This window comes from Podarcis melisellensis (genome assembly GCF_964234715.1).
Source record: "Podarcis melisellensis genome assembly, chromosome: 3".
In the NCBI taxonomy this organism is placed as follows: domain Eukaryota; kingdom Metazoa; phylum Chordata; class Lepidosauria; order Squamata; family Lacertidae; genus Podarcis; species Podarcis melisellensis.
Genome location: NC_138530.1, coordinates 61,480,934 through 61,495,710, shown reverse-complemented (window position 1 = coordinate 61,495,710; position 14,777 = coordinate 61,480,934). Strand labels below are relative to the sequence as shown.

At 43.8% G+C, this 14,777-nt stretch overlaps 1 protein-coding gene across 13 annotated transcripts in view; it reads right to left on the bottom strand.

The window, feature by feature from the left end:
• Positions 1–14,777, bottom strand: part of BCLAF1 (BCL2 associated transcription factor 1) — a 30,470-nt gene that overhangs the window by 14,589 nt on the left and 1,104 nt on the right. For 12 of the 13 annotated variants that reach the window (XR_014167255.1, XR_014167256.1, XR_014167257.1 and 9 more), the window contains exons 2-6: positions 12,335–12,398; positions 11,497–11,621; positions 5,200–6,105; positions 1,577–2,245; positions 1,315–1,484 (exon numbers count right to left, since the gene is read on the bottom strand). Coding sequence is in view for 7 of the 13 variants with exons in the window: in XM_081907080.1 (XP_081763206.1) it covers positions 1,315–1,484; positions 1,577–2,245; positions 5,200–6,105; positions 11,497–11,600 (1,849 nt within the window). In the remaining 6 variants the exon portion in view is untranslated. The remainder of the gene's footprint in view (positions 1–1,314; positions 1,485–1,576; positions 2,246–5,199; positions 6,106–11,496; positions 11,622–12,334; positions 12,399–14,777) is intronic. The other variant, XM_081907076.1, reaches the window with a different exon arrangement.

The following is a 14,777-nucleotide window of genomic DNA, read 5'->3' as shown; positions in this document are numbered from 1 at the left end:
GTTCAGAGACCTTTCAGAGAAGATCTGCAGAGGGCAACAGGGTGGAGAAGAGAAATAGGAAGTCCCATTGAGCAAGTGGAAGTCCACTCACATGACAATGGAGGTCACTCAGAGAGTTCATGGGACTATGGAGGGGGCACACTGGGGGATTTTATATGACATTATTCATATTCATCTCAAAATAGAGTATGCAACTATGGAGAGGAGCATGCATTCCATTTGCCCACTGGGGCTATGCAATGCTGTGTGTCTCTGGATTCCCAAACAACTAATGATTTTGAAGTTCAGCCCTGTACAGGTACCTAAGGACAACTAACTTCACACTCCCATGCCAATCTCTGCCCTTTGGGTACCATCCAAGGCCTACCCAGCTATAAATGGACTGCCCAAGCTCCTTACACTGGAGCAGGAGACCCACCTTCTGGCTGTAAGTTGAAAAAACAAACACTTACACCTATGCAAGGCTATTTAGTCAGCAATGCACTTAGTTCCACGACATATTGACATGAGGATGACTTAATTTGTCACTACAGAATTCCTACTGGAGTGTGACAGTAAGGATCAAGGAGACTTAACTAAAAAGACGTTATGCTGCATTTCTCTGTTATATTGACATGTAGTGCAAACCAAAATTATTCAAGACCAGATGAAATCTCAGCAAGTTGTAACTGTATCAGATACACATGCACACAATTAGATGCAAGAGACTGGCCTATGCCAGAGGCACACAACTCAAATCACCTCGAAGGCCACTTTCTTATTAGGAAACCACTATATTTCCCACGTTATGATTTTATGCCAGCACTTTATTTAGTCATCTCTAACTAGGTTGCTCTGTACATCATAGCACACACTCATCTTTCCACCCGAACCTTTCTCAATTAACCCTCTTTTTAATATTTCCTCCCCACCTACAGGGGTCTCTGCAGCTCAATTTCTGTTTCCCCCATCTTTTCACTGTGTATCCCTTAACACTATCTGCTCTCTCACCTCTATTATCCCCATCTTTTCCCATCTCTCTGTCCTACACATCTCTTTAATCTCCATCTCATTTCCTCCTCCTTTTCATCTGAATCCAGGGAAAAGAGGAATAATTTAAGTAACATCTGCCAAAGCTTCTCTAAAACTATGCAACACTCATCAAAATCTACATATCCATTTCCTAGAATGCTGAATGTTAGGATATATAACCATAAGGGGAAAGCATGAAGTCTACATGAACATAAAAGTGCTGAATTTCCCAATGGATTAACTTCACCATCACTTTCCTAATGCCATATGATGCTCACTTTGTATGGCAAATTCAAAGCATACCTTTGACATGATGAACTAAGGACACAATGTGCTGAATAAATGACTCTGATGTGCTTTTGCTGGCCTGTGGTAGCTTAATGTGGTCAAAGATGGATCGGAATTCTTGCTCCTTCTTGACTGAATGGACAAGTGTACTAGCAAGCAGCCTGTCTTTAGTCAAGGAAGCAGGTCTAAAGTGCATAACACAAAAAGAAGAACAAAAAATTATGAAAAGCAATTCCTTCATGGATAAGTGAAAACGGTTACAAATTCAGATAATTACCTGTTTGAATCATCAAGTGGTACAGGTGCCATTTTAAGTTTAACTTCAGGTCGATGAGAATCACTGGCTATCATTTTGATCCTAAGTGGGCTCTCCTCCCTGAAAGTAGATTTCTCTCTTGCATCCAAATTCTTGTGCAGGGGAGGACTATAATCAAAGAGTTCTTTGAGCTTCTCAGACTTTACCTGCTCAGGTGACTGGGTTTCTTTCTTCATCATTCTCTCAGATACTTTCTCATCTTCCTTGTGCTTATCTTTTAGTGCACTAGGCCTCTCCACTACATAGCTAGTTGTGTCTTTAAGCTTGTAACTTTTATCTTCTCTAAATCCTTCACTGTCTCTGTTTCCCTTCAGAGAGATTTTAGATTTATACTTTGAGCCTTCCTCCTCAGCATTCCGGTGAGATGCAGCAAAGCCCTTACCCTGATCTGCCAAAACAGACTTTCTGAACTGTCTATAATCTTCAGTCTCCTCTGTGTCCTCCCCTTCAGAGTCATTAAATTTTTGTTTTCCAGATTCTTTATCCATATAATATTCCAAAGCTTCTTGGTCCTCCCACTCTCTCTCTCCCTCTGACCTCCCTTTTTCTAGCCCTCTCTCCTTCTGAGCATCTTTCTCCCTAGCATTACTCCTCTCAAGCAGGTATACTCTAGACTCTTCATCTGTGTACCTGTGGATGGCAAAGAAGAGAAGAATAACTCCAAACTGCTTTCATTTCAGTTTGTAGCATTTATCCTTATGGCATCCCAACTCCACAAAATGAGTACCAAAGTAAAGAAATCTAATTATACAATTATAACGTTTTTTATATATTGACTGATGAGATTCTTCAGTGGCTCTTCAGATTTTTTAGCTATTTCTTGCACAAGTTCCTGTACTTCTGTGCCTATTTTATTTTGTAAGAAAACTGCTCTCTTTTACAAATCATTATTTTTCTTAAATACATTTCAACACAAATACAGTATCTGTATCCCATTTAATTACAGAAGTTCAGAGCATATAACACTGTCCAAAAAACAGCTTATAAAAATGTCTTCTTACACTGCTAACATAGTAGAACACACTTACAATCTGGATACAATAAATTGCAAGGCATTTGCCAAAGCAGTTACTGAAGCAATACAATGTGGTTTTTAGTCTCTATCCTATATATTAAAAGTACATCTAGCTCCCTAGTCCAGTGTTTCCCAACCTTTTTTGGGCAAAGGCACACTTGTTTCATGAAAAAAATATCGAGGCACACCACCATTACAGCCCCGTGACGTCAGCGCGCAGCGTAACGCCGGGAGGGACGCACGAAAGTGTAAGTTTCAATTTTTTCCCCTCCCCCTTGCCTTCCTTCTGTGCCAACCGCCAAAAAGCCAAGAAAAAAGCCAAGACTTTAGGGCAGCAGGTCGACACAGAAGAAGCTCCTACCTAAGGACAGGTGCGACGGCCGTGTCCTCTTCTGCCACACTTGGCAGCCCTGCCTCACGGTCGTGACTCCCACCCTGATTTCTCCCCGCAGTCTGTCCCCCGACCTCTTCTGAAGGCTGGGGGGGGGGGACAAGGGCTTTTCTTCCGACCCCCAGCATTTTAAAAAACCCCGGGACAGCGGAGGACTTCTCCGCTGTCTGGGGCAATCTTAAAATGCTGGCGGGCGGCATTTTAAAATCGCCCGGGACAGCGGAGGACTTCTCCGCTGTCCGGGGCGATTTAAAAGCCCCTGGGAAGGCAGGCAGGGGGGACAAAGATTTTCGCCCCCCGCCCGCCTTCAGAAGAGGTCCTGGACCTCTTCTGAAGGCGGGCGGGGGCGAAAGCCTTTGCTCCCCCCTGCCTGCCTTCCCGGGAGAGCGGAGAAAGGCAGCGCGTTTCTCCGCTGTCCTGGACGGCTTTTGAAGGCAGGCTTTTGAAAGCCGTCCGGGACAGCGGAGAAACGCAGCGCGTCCTTGCCGCTGCCCCCCGACTTGGCTGGAAGGCTGGCGGGGGGAGAAGCCTGCTCCTTTCCGTCGCCAGCCCCGCAAACTCGGGGGACAGCGGGAGAGGCGCAGCGCGCCATCCCGCTGTCCCCCGACTTGGCTGGAAGGCTGGCGGGGGGAGAAGCCTGCTCCTCCCCGTCGCCAGCCCCGCAAACTCGGGGGACAGTGGGAGAGGCGCAGCGCGCCATCCCGCTGTCCCCCGACTTGGCTGGAAGGCTGGCGGGGGGAGAAGCCTGCTCCTTCCCGTCGCCAGCCCCGCAAACTCGGGGGACAGCGGGAGAGGCGCAGCGCGCCATCCCGCTGTCCCCCGACTTGGCTGGAAGGCTGGCGGGGGGAGAAGCCTGCTCCTCCCCATCGCCAGCCCCACAAACTCGGGGGACAGCGGGAGAGGCGCAGCGCGCCATCCCGCTGTCCCCCGACTTGGCTGGAAGGCTGGCGGGGGGAGAAGCCTGCTCCTCCCCATCGCCAGCCCCGCAAACTCGGGGGACAGCGGGAGAGGCGCAGCGCGCCATCCCGCTGTCCCCCGACTTGGCTGGAAGGCTGGCGGGGGGAGAAGCCTGCTCCTCCCCATCGCCAGCCCTGCAAACTTGGGGGACAGCGGGAGAGGCGCAGCGCGCCATCCCGCTGTCTCCCGACATGGTTTGGAGGCTGGCGGAGGGCTTCCTCCTCCCCCAGCCCCGCAAGCTCCCAGAGCGATGCCAAAGCTGCGCGCAGCTTCGGCATGGCTCTGGGTCCCGTTCTGGGGGAGGGGGAAGCTCGGGCTTCCCCCGCCCCAGCCCCACGCCTGGCGGTGGGGGAATAAATTTTTTCCCCTTTATTCCCCCCCCCCGCCAATTTTTCCCGCGGCACACCAGGCAAAGTCTCGCGGCACAGTAGTGTGCCGCGGAACACCGGTTGGGAAACACTGCCCTAGTCTATTTCATTTGTAATCTTCTACAATATTTGTATGTCATTTATTATATATTACTAAGCTAATAGAACAATTTTTCCTTTATAAAAAATAATATATTTCAGAAGATATATTCAGTAAATTGAGAAGTGAACAGAACTATCTATCCTGCAGAGCTCAGAGAAACAGATTTCCAACTGGTTGATTATTTCATTTTTAAAAGACACAACATTGCATAAATGGTTACAGCTATGTTCAGTTCTACAGATACATTATAAACAAAGGTGAGAACCTTGTCAGCTAGAAAGTTGCCAATGTCCAGTTTAAATTTAACAATTTCTCTACTGAAGATAGATACAATCTTGCACTTTTGAAAAATCTGGGCCACCACAATGGTACTTCCTTTACCAAGACAAAAAAAGGATCTTTCAGCACTACTGCTTAACACTGCTAGAGCAACTCTTATTAAAGCTGTAAAAAATATGGGAAAATCACTCTCATAACAGGACTCTGTTAATACACATTAATCGGCAGTATATTTCTTCTTTAATAGCTTCCAATGAAGACACTGTAACATACTAATGAAAACGTATATTTACAGCTCTGACTGTGAAACAATGAAAAGTTCATGTATACATTCCTAACTCAGAACCTTAGTATAACCAGCATAAAATTAGAGAAAATTCAGGTACTTTTCATTGCACAATATACATGTATAAAGAAGTATGCTTACTGTACTATTTATGTTATCTTTATTTTTGTAGTTATGGTTCCTACCTTTTCAGAAATTTTGCACCCTTTGTACTTTCTTGATCCCCAGCTTCAGGATAAAAAGAACGTATCCGAGATTCCTCACGTGGAGCATTCTGCGATGCAACTGCTTTAGCAGGACTTCTCCTTGAAGGAATGTGATGCAGTGGGCTATTCTGGGAAGGGCTATAGCGACTAGAGCCATTTCCAAGGGAGCCAGACCCAGACCTCTCAGGGCTATGCTGAATGGAATGCGAGTGCTGAGGTGTGTTTTTTGCTGAGTGGACTGTGCTGAGTAAGTGGGCATCAGAGCATGAGGAACTCTGACTAGGTGGGGAAGCAATAGAAGGACTATGGGGAGACCTCGGACTGTTATCATATGCTGAAAGGCCAGGCCAAATATCACCTGAAGCTGCTGCAGATTTACTGAAATCATCTAGTGCCTCAGAAGGATCATGTTCAAATGCGCCCTTCTCCTCCTCTTGTGATTTATTTTTTAATGGACTGTCTTGTAAAGCAGTTCCCTCCGTTTTCTTTGCTTGCTTTTCTGATGACCCACGTCTTTTAGAAGATACGGGAGACTTGCTATATGGAGATGAAGACCGAGATGAAGAGGATCTTGGAGACCTGGAAGATCTGTAGGATCGGCGAGATCTGCTCCGAGATCTCTGGGAAGAGACTGACCTTCTCTTTGGACTTCTAGAACGTGAGCGACCTCGTCTAGGGCTTCGAGAGTGTCTTCTATTCCAAACAGGTCTGTAACCTCCACGGTGGTATCTACCTCCACCTCCTGGGTAATATCCTCTACCTCTTCCTCTATAGCCATAGGGGCGTCTCATTCCTCTATTATTTCTGTAATCTCTGCGGTAATCTCTATTATAAACACGATCTCTACTGCGAGATCGTGAGTACGTCCTAGACCGAGACCTAGAACTAAGATAAATAGAAATGTTAGTGCCCATAGTTTATGACTCTTCTAAAATAAGAGTTACCCATATTATGTACAGTGGCATGGCCCAGAGACACCCCTGCCCCAAGTAGCTCCATTAAGGTCAGGAGGCACTCTGAACAGCAGCCTTTTGAGGGTCAAAGTGCTGTGTCAATGGAATAAAATATAGAAGCCCTCCCTCAAAGAAATGTGCAGATTGTTGGGATTTGCAGGATACTGGATAAGCCTGCAGGCTTCAGGATGATGCAATACTCTGCTGGGTCAGAGTGACTCAGCAGGAGTGTAATTGGCTATCACCTGCTTTAAAAGGGAAGCCTGTGTAACAGTGGGTGTGGTTGGTGTGGTGGTTGTCCTGTATGGTGGTTGTGCTGTAGAGCTGTGGTGGAGGAGAGTATTTGTTTGTAAGTACTCTGTATGGACTGTTTCTTTTGTATATGCCTGTGTAAATAGCTCACATTAAAAAAGACTGCACTGGAAAACCCTGGAACTCTTAGCGTCTCTGCTGAAAGCTTCGCGTAGAATACGCGACAGGGTTATGGGCCCAGCACGCTTCCGCTGCGCAAGAGTACAGGTGGCAGGTATCTAGCCGTGGGTGCTGGAGGTGAGCTGCAGGGATGGAGCAGTCCAGAACTGGCGTGTTGCTGGAGAAGCTGACGGCCACTAACTACAGCATCTGGTCGGTCCGCATGCAACACTTCCTCAAGCGTGAGGGACTGTGGAAGGTGGTGGAAACTCCACCGCAGCCCCCTGAGGAAGATGAGGACGACGACGAAAAGCTGGCACTAGCAGAGGCCCAGCTAGAAAAGGATGAGAAAGCTTTGGCTACGATCATCCTTGGAGTGGACGACAGCCAGCTAGTCTACGTAGCTGATAAGGTGACGGCAAGTGAGGCGTGGAATGCGCTCAAGGCTGTCCATGTGCGAGAGACAGCTGGCTCACTGATAACACTGACCAGGAGACTGTACCGGTGTCGGAAGAAACCGGGGGACTCCCTGGTAAACCACCTAAAATTCCTAACAGGCTGTTTCCAGGAGCTAGCCTTAAGAGGGAGGCCTGTGGGGGAAGAGGACAAAGTCTTTATAGTCCTGAGTTCCCTTGATGACAGCTATGATATGCTGGTCAACTCCCTCGAGTCTGTAGAGACTGATAAGCTGACTCTGGAATACGTTACCGGACGGTTGTATGCAGAGGAGGACAGGCGTGCAGAGCGAAAGATGACCTCAGCCCAGCTGTTGGAGCATCCCAGAGGGAACAACAGCCGGGAAGAGCAGAGGTGTCGGGAGCCGGAGAAACAGCCAGGAGGAGCTGCTGCAGACCAGCCGGTGGTCAACAAAGTAAAAAGGTGTTTTTGCTGCAAGTCCAGTGGACATCTGCTGCGGGACTGCCCGAGAAAACAACAAAAACAGCAGAAGCACAAGAGGCAGCAGAGAGAGTCTACCGCTTGGGTGTCTGCAGATGGTCAAGAAAATGAAGAGCTGTGGGTTCTGGACAGTGGAGCTTCTCAAACCTTTTGTAAAAGAAAAGGACTGCTAACTGATGCTAGGGCTTCAAACAAAAAACATGTAAGTCTTGCTACGGGCCAGAAAGCTAATGTGGTTTGTGAGGGGGAGGTTGTGTTCCCACAACTGGGACACACATTCAGGAATGTGTTGTGTGTGCCTAGTTTGCAAAACAATCTCCTAAGCATTCCTGACTTGGCAAAAGCAGGCTTTGAAGTAAACTTTGTGGGAGACCAGTGCCAGATAAAGCAAAATGGGGCAGTGTTGGCAAATGCTAACCTTAGAGCTAATATGTATGTACTGCAGTGTGAGTCTAAGGTTGCTAATGTGCAAAATGTCCCAACCCATGATATGTGTATTCATCTCCTGCACAGGCGTCTGGCTCATGCTAGCTATAAGGTGCTAAACAAAACATTGGAGTTGTGTGGGGGGATGAAAAACATAAAAAGTTGTGATAATTACTTAGACTGTAATATCTGCAAGGAGGTTAAAAGCAGGGCTTGCCCAGTAGCAAGAGCAAGCCAGAGAGAAACCAAAAAACCACTGGAGTTGATTCATGCTGATGTAACTGGTCCTTTTCCACCAAGTGTCTCCCATAACAAGTACTGCTTGATCCTAGTGGATGACTATTCTAGATTTGGCTGGGTCTATCCATTGAAGCAAAAGTCTGACGTTGCCCAAACTTTGAAGTTCTGGGTAAGAAGGGTAGAACGGCAACTTGGCGAAAAGGTGTGCTCTATTCAGTCAGACAGGGGAGGAGAGTTTATGGCAAGCTCCCTAAGAAACTGGTTGCGTTCCCAAGGGATCAAACATAGGCTTACCAATGTGGCGACGCCTCAGGAGAACGGAGTAGCAGAACGTAGGGGAGGTGTCTTGCAGACACAAATGAAAGCATTGCTAGCAGATGCAAATCTCCCAATTAAGTACTGGGCTGAGAGTATTAAGACCGCAAATTATATTGGGAATCGCTTGTGGTCAAGGGTACTAGATGACATACCCTATAAAATTCTCTATAACAAAAGTCCCAGTTTGCAACATTTGAGAATCTTTGGGACAAAGGCATGGGTTGACATACCTGTAAAGAACCGAAGAAAAGGTGGGAAAAGGGCACAGCAGTTGCTATTTCTTGGGTATGAAAGTGGTACGAAAGCTTACAGGTTTGAAGATGATAAAAATCTTTTGAGTTATAGTCGATCAGCCAGCTTTAATGAGCAAAGAAATTGGCCCAAGATACATGCAAACCTGCTGCCAGAAAAAGTTTTACTGCCGAGCATACCTGATAAGGCAGTTGAAACAAAGCTGAGAATTGGCAACTCTCCCAGAGAAACTGAAAGGGAGGAGGTAAAGGTTGAGCATTTTTCTCCAGCTGCTAGTATGGAGCAGGGGAGAAAAGAAAGTGCAACAGGGACAGGAGGAGGTAGATCTACAGAGTCAATCCACCCCAAAAGCAGTCCTGAAGGTAGTCCAAGGGATGAGATTAATGAACCAAGGAGGTCTGCAAGAAGTAATAAAGGTCAGCCTCCAGACCGTTATGGGTTCCCAGCCACCATAAACCAGGTTTGTGTAACTGAGCCAGAAAACTTTGAAGAAGTGCAAGAGTTACCTACTCTAGAGAAAGAGGCGTGGTTAAAGGCAATGCAGGCAGAGTATAACTCTCTGCTAAACAACAATGTGTTTGTCCCTACAGAATTGCCTGAAGGTAAAAAGCCCATAAGCTGTAAGTGGGTTTTTAAAGTGAAAAAGCTGGCTGATGGTAGTTGTCAGAGGAAAGCCAGGTTGGTGGCAAGGGGCTTTACACAAAGGAAAATGATACATTATGATGAAGTGTTTGCCCCAACAGCAAAGGCTGAAACAGTAAAATCAGTTTTAGCAATGGCAAGTCTGAGAGGGTTAAAAGTTAATCATTTTGATGTTGCCTCAGCATATTTAAATGCTCCTATAGATGCCGAGGTGTATTTACAGCAAATACCAGGTTATGAGCTGGAAAAAGACAGCATGGTGTTAAAGCTGCAAAGGGCACTATACGGGTTGCACCAAAGTGCACGTCTATGGCATGAATGCATAGACACAACTTTGAAAAAGATGGGATTCAAACAAAGCCTGGCTGATTCCTGTTTATATTCAGCAGTGGTGCAAGGAAGTGTTTGTTATTTACTTTTGTATGTTGACGATATCTGTCTGATAACAACTGCACAAAAGCAAGTGTCTTGGTTTATGAACAGCCTAGGTAACAAATACAAACTGAAGTATTTGGGAGAGATTCAGAATTACTTAGGAGTAGAAGTTCAGAGAAATGAAGAGGGCGTCTACTCTCTGAGTCAGAAGGAAAAAATTGAAAAATTATTAAAGACATATGGAATGGAGAGGGCACCTGTACTCTTGCGCAGCGGAAGTGTGCTGAGGTTGATGCTCCCATAACTACCCAGTACAAAAATGAGGTTGATGCTCCCATAACTACCCAGTACAAAAATGAACCAGAAGGGCAAAAATGTGAGAATGCAACAGCGTTTCATTCTCTGTTGGGTTCTCTGTTATATTTAAGTTGTTGGACAAGACCTGACATAACATTGGCAGTGCACATGTTAAGCCAAAGAAGTGCAGACCCGGCTCAGAGAGATTGGCTAGCACTTAAAAGAATCCTAAGGTATCTGAAAGGCACAAAAGATTACAAACTGGTGCTGGATACAGGATGTGATCAGCAAGTGTATGCATACGCTGATGCCAGCTGGGGGGACAGAGAAAATGGAAAGTCTACCACTGGCTATGCCATATATATTGGAAATGCCCTGGTTCAGTGGAAATCCCAGAAACAAACATTTGTTGCCACAAGTACTTGTGAAGCAGAGTACTCAGCCATAAGTGAATGTGTATCACAAATAGAATGGTTTGCTTGCCTAACAAAAGAGCTTGGAATACCTTCTGAAATGCCAATCACTGTGCTAAGTGACAACATGGCTGCACAACAGCTTGCTAACCAACAGAACTTTAAAAGCAAGAGCAAACATATAGCTATAAGATACGGAAATGTGAAAAATGCTTTGGAAAGAAATGTGTTAAAGGTACAGCACTGTAACACAAAATGTAATGTGGCAGATTTGTATACAAAATGTTTGGATGCTCCTAAATTTCGAGACTTAAGAGAATTATTAGGTCTCAAGCCTTTGACTTAAGGAGGAGTGTTGGGATTTGCAGGATACTGGATAAGCCTGCAGGCTTCAGGATGATGCAATACTCTGCTGGGTCAGAGTGACTCAGCAGGAGTGTAATTGGCTATCACCTGCTTTAAAAGGGAAGCCTGTGTAACAGTGGGTGTGGTTGGTGTGGTGGTTGTCCTGTATGGTGGTTGTGCTGTAGAGCTGTGGTGGAGGAGAGTATTTGTTTGTAAGTACTCTGTATGGACTGTTTCTTTTGTATATGCCTGTGTAAATAGCTCACATTAAAAAAGACTGCACTGGAAAACCCTGGAACTCTTAGCGTCTCTGCTGAAAGCTTCGCGTAGAATACGCGACACAGATAGCTATTCTTTCTGTTTATATGAGCTGGAGGGGGCTGGGGAGAGTCAGGGTAAAGAATCAGAGCAACTAATTCCCTTTGTTTCTCTTGTTTATAAGCATTTCTTTCTTGACATTTCATCTGCTATAAGCATTAAGTCCTGTACATCCTCTGCAACTACTCCACACCCAACGGTAGTCTACAAGCTTCAGTAGCCAAAGCAAAAAATGTCTTCTAAAATCAGTTGAATCTTCTCAAAACAGCACTTAAGCTATTATGTGATTCTTAGCATGCATTTTAAATTTCTGCTAATAATAAAGTCTGTCTTTCAAATGTTTAAAAAAATTAAACCACTGAGAATGTTAATAAATGGAAGAAATGTACCTGTATCTCTTTTTTCTAGAGTGTGATCTGGATCTTGACCTTGAACTGGACTGTGATCTGGATTTTGATCTTGAAGAATGTGATCTAGTGTTAGAGCGACCCATTTTTCCCCCAGTAGCTTACACCTACCAAATAGAAAATAGTAAATTGAAACACATTACCTTAGTTTCAGGATGATCAATTCATATATGGATAGTGGTAAATTATTAAAAAAAAAAAATCAAGAAGAAGCCATCCCACCCTTCAAAAAAAAACTTTTCAAATTATCACTAATCTCCTCAAACATTATGTTCCACATTATGGCAAAGATCAGTGGAAAGCACTATAGGTAACAGGGAACAAAAATGTCAACTATTCTTTCAATATTCACACTGAATACATTTAATGCTTATGCATTTTTGTGTGTGTGCTGTTCCTTTCTTGATTAAAAAGACCTTTCATTTATCCTTGTCTATATTGTACTAAAAATAGTCACTAACTACTCTACTGCTCTTTACCCCAAAGATCTACCTTTGATCCATAACTCAGAAAGTCACTCAAAACACCAATTCTTTTTGGGAGCAGTTACAAAGTACCAATCTCTGTAGCCACAGCAGGTGCTGTGATTCTCCAGAGGTTTGAATACACACCCAGAGATGCACTCTATTGTCTCTTGAGACAGATGGATGCCAGCAAACTTCATCCCCCCAAATGAAACTATAAATGATATGGTTTAATAAAACAACAACAAAAAAATTATTTATACCCTGCACATCTGGCTGGGTTTCCTCAGCCACTCTGGGCGGCTTCCATTTTAATGGTCTTAAAAATATTTAAAATAGCTAAGTATTTAGCTTACCTTGCAAACCTGCTAGACAAGAAATGGATTTAAAATTCTTGGTATGCACTCAAATGTTTAATTCCTGTTTTTAAAAAACAAAACAAAAGCAGATGTTATTTGACTGCATAGTTAATACAGGTTTTAAAAAATGCTTGAAGTATTTAAACAGAGAAGATCTGAAGCACAGTCTGATGTGGTGGGTTATGTTGTTTCAAACTCAGAGTAGCATTTACTCAGTGCAACACTGTCTCTCAGCCTGCTGAGTTTAAGTTGATTGTTCAGAAATACAGTACATGTTCAAATTGACTTAATTTATTGGCCTTTCCAAAAATTGCTCAGTAAGAATATATAAGCATTGTCTCACAACGTTCTTGTATCTTACAGTAACCTATCCTAGTGCCACCACCTATTGTGGTGCCACAAATTAATAAAGAGGTTTGGGGCATAAAAGCCAGAGCTTAGTCAGAGCCCCTTACCTGCTTGGGAGCAACAGGAAACCTAAATCTAAGGCCCTGTCCTGATGTGAAGGTGCCGATGCTCTTTGCCTCTGAATGCAGTGCCTAATCCACCTAAAGTGCTGAACAATGGTATAAGGGACACACACAGAAAATATTTTCTGCATGTAAGAGCTCTCAATGAATCACAAAAAATATATTCTCAACATATACGATTGCTTATACCTCAATACCTGCCTCTTTTCTGAATATGAATGTAATTTTCAGTATTCCAGCATAGTTAAAGAATTTATTTTATTTAGTGCATTTATATCCTGTCTTCATTTCATCATAGAGCTCAAAGTAGCATATATGGAATTATCAGGTGGTCTCCCACCCAGGTGCTAACTAGCTACCAGACCTGTTTAACTTAAGCTTCAATGTGTGTCCTCAGACCAAGCAATGTAAGCCCAGACATTTAGCAAAATAAAAATGAACTTTTTTATTTAAAAAAGCCAGATTAAAATTAATCCCACATTTTTAATGTTATCTGGTAACAACCAACTCAAATGAACACATCTCACAATTCTTCCAGAACTGCAAGTCTATGACAAATCCATAATGGGAGAAAAATACTGCACATACTAATCTGTGCCACTTACTAGCCACTTTTAAAGTGATTTATACTTCTAACACTTTTAACAGGAAAGTACAACAGACTTTCTTCAGAAAAAGTTCTGACTAGTAAGTAACAATGCTGTTACTTATTAACCCTACAGCAATAACTCTAAGATGCTCAGCCTAATATGAAATGGAGAAAACCTTAATGTAGCCTAACTTGCTATGAGAAATATAAATTTATGTCATTTATATATCACCCTTCTGCTGGCCTAAGAGTTCTGTAGAACTGTGATGGTTCTGTCAGGAGCTGATGAAATCTGCTCCCTGATCTAAACTTCTTCCTTCTGTCTTCCCTCAAGGTATAGTTCTTAAGAAGGTACTCAATAATTTTTCAGCTTGATGTTTTATTTTTTATTGTCTTTGCAAATCTCATTAAAGAAAACATTAAAAAACAAAAGCTATGAGCCACCCTCCAGCACACATTCCCAAGATACATAAATGCGAGCTAGTTTGGTACAGCAGTTAGAGCGGTTAAAATAATAAGCATGACACACCCATTCATTAAGAAGCGTTCCTGGTGCATTTGCATGATTTACTGATCCAGCTTGTTTTTTCTGATAAGCCTCTGCTGATGTTGGAAAATTCTACCACTACTATCAAGTGTGACTTGACCATTCAATTACTTCTGATGCAGACAGAGTAGGCTGCCTGTTCCATCTCAGTGTGAGTCACTGAGCTAGGCTTACCAGTTTTCAGAACAGGAGAGCAAGTAATCCTGACATTTACACTCTGAAAGTAAAACCTTCTCAGGTATGTGACCTGTTCCTTGCCATCATAATTTGGAAAATGTTGCAGCCTAATAGTGAAGTCTTTTCTTTTCTGTGTGAAAGTACAGGTACAAGCCCTAATACAATTTGCTAATACAATCTCCCATAATACTATTTGAAAGTCTTAATACTTAAAGAAGGAAATACTGTATACCATATCAAGGAACCATAGCTCAATGGTAGAGCAACTGCTGATTGGTATGCCCCAGATACAGCAAGGAAAGACTGGAACCACAGAGCGCAGCTGCCTGTTAGTGAAGACACTACTGAGCTAGATAGACGAATGAGCTGACTTGGTATAAGGCAGCTTCCCAAGTGCCAAATAATAATTATACCAAGTTCACTGTGGAGAATGGGGGAAAGTCATAATTAACAACTCTTTTCTTGCTTTGACTTGGGTAAGCTCAATCACATGAAATGAATTGAAAGGGCTTGGATCACACTGTAAATTTTACCTCCAGATGCTGCTCTCAGAGGACATTTGCATGAGCCTGGAGCAATATCCACACACTGCTGCAGTTGAAAGATACTGCAATTACCGTGATAAGTCATTTTTTGTATCTGTTGGGAATGAAATTC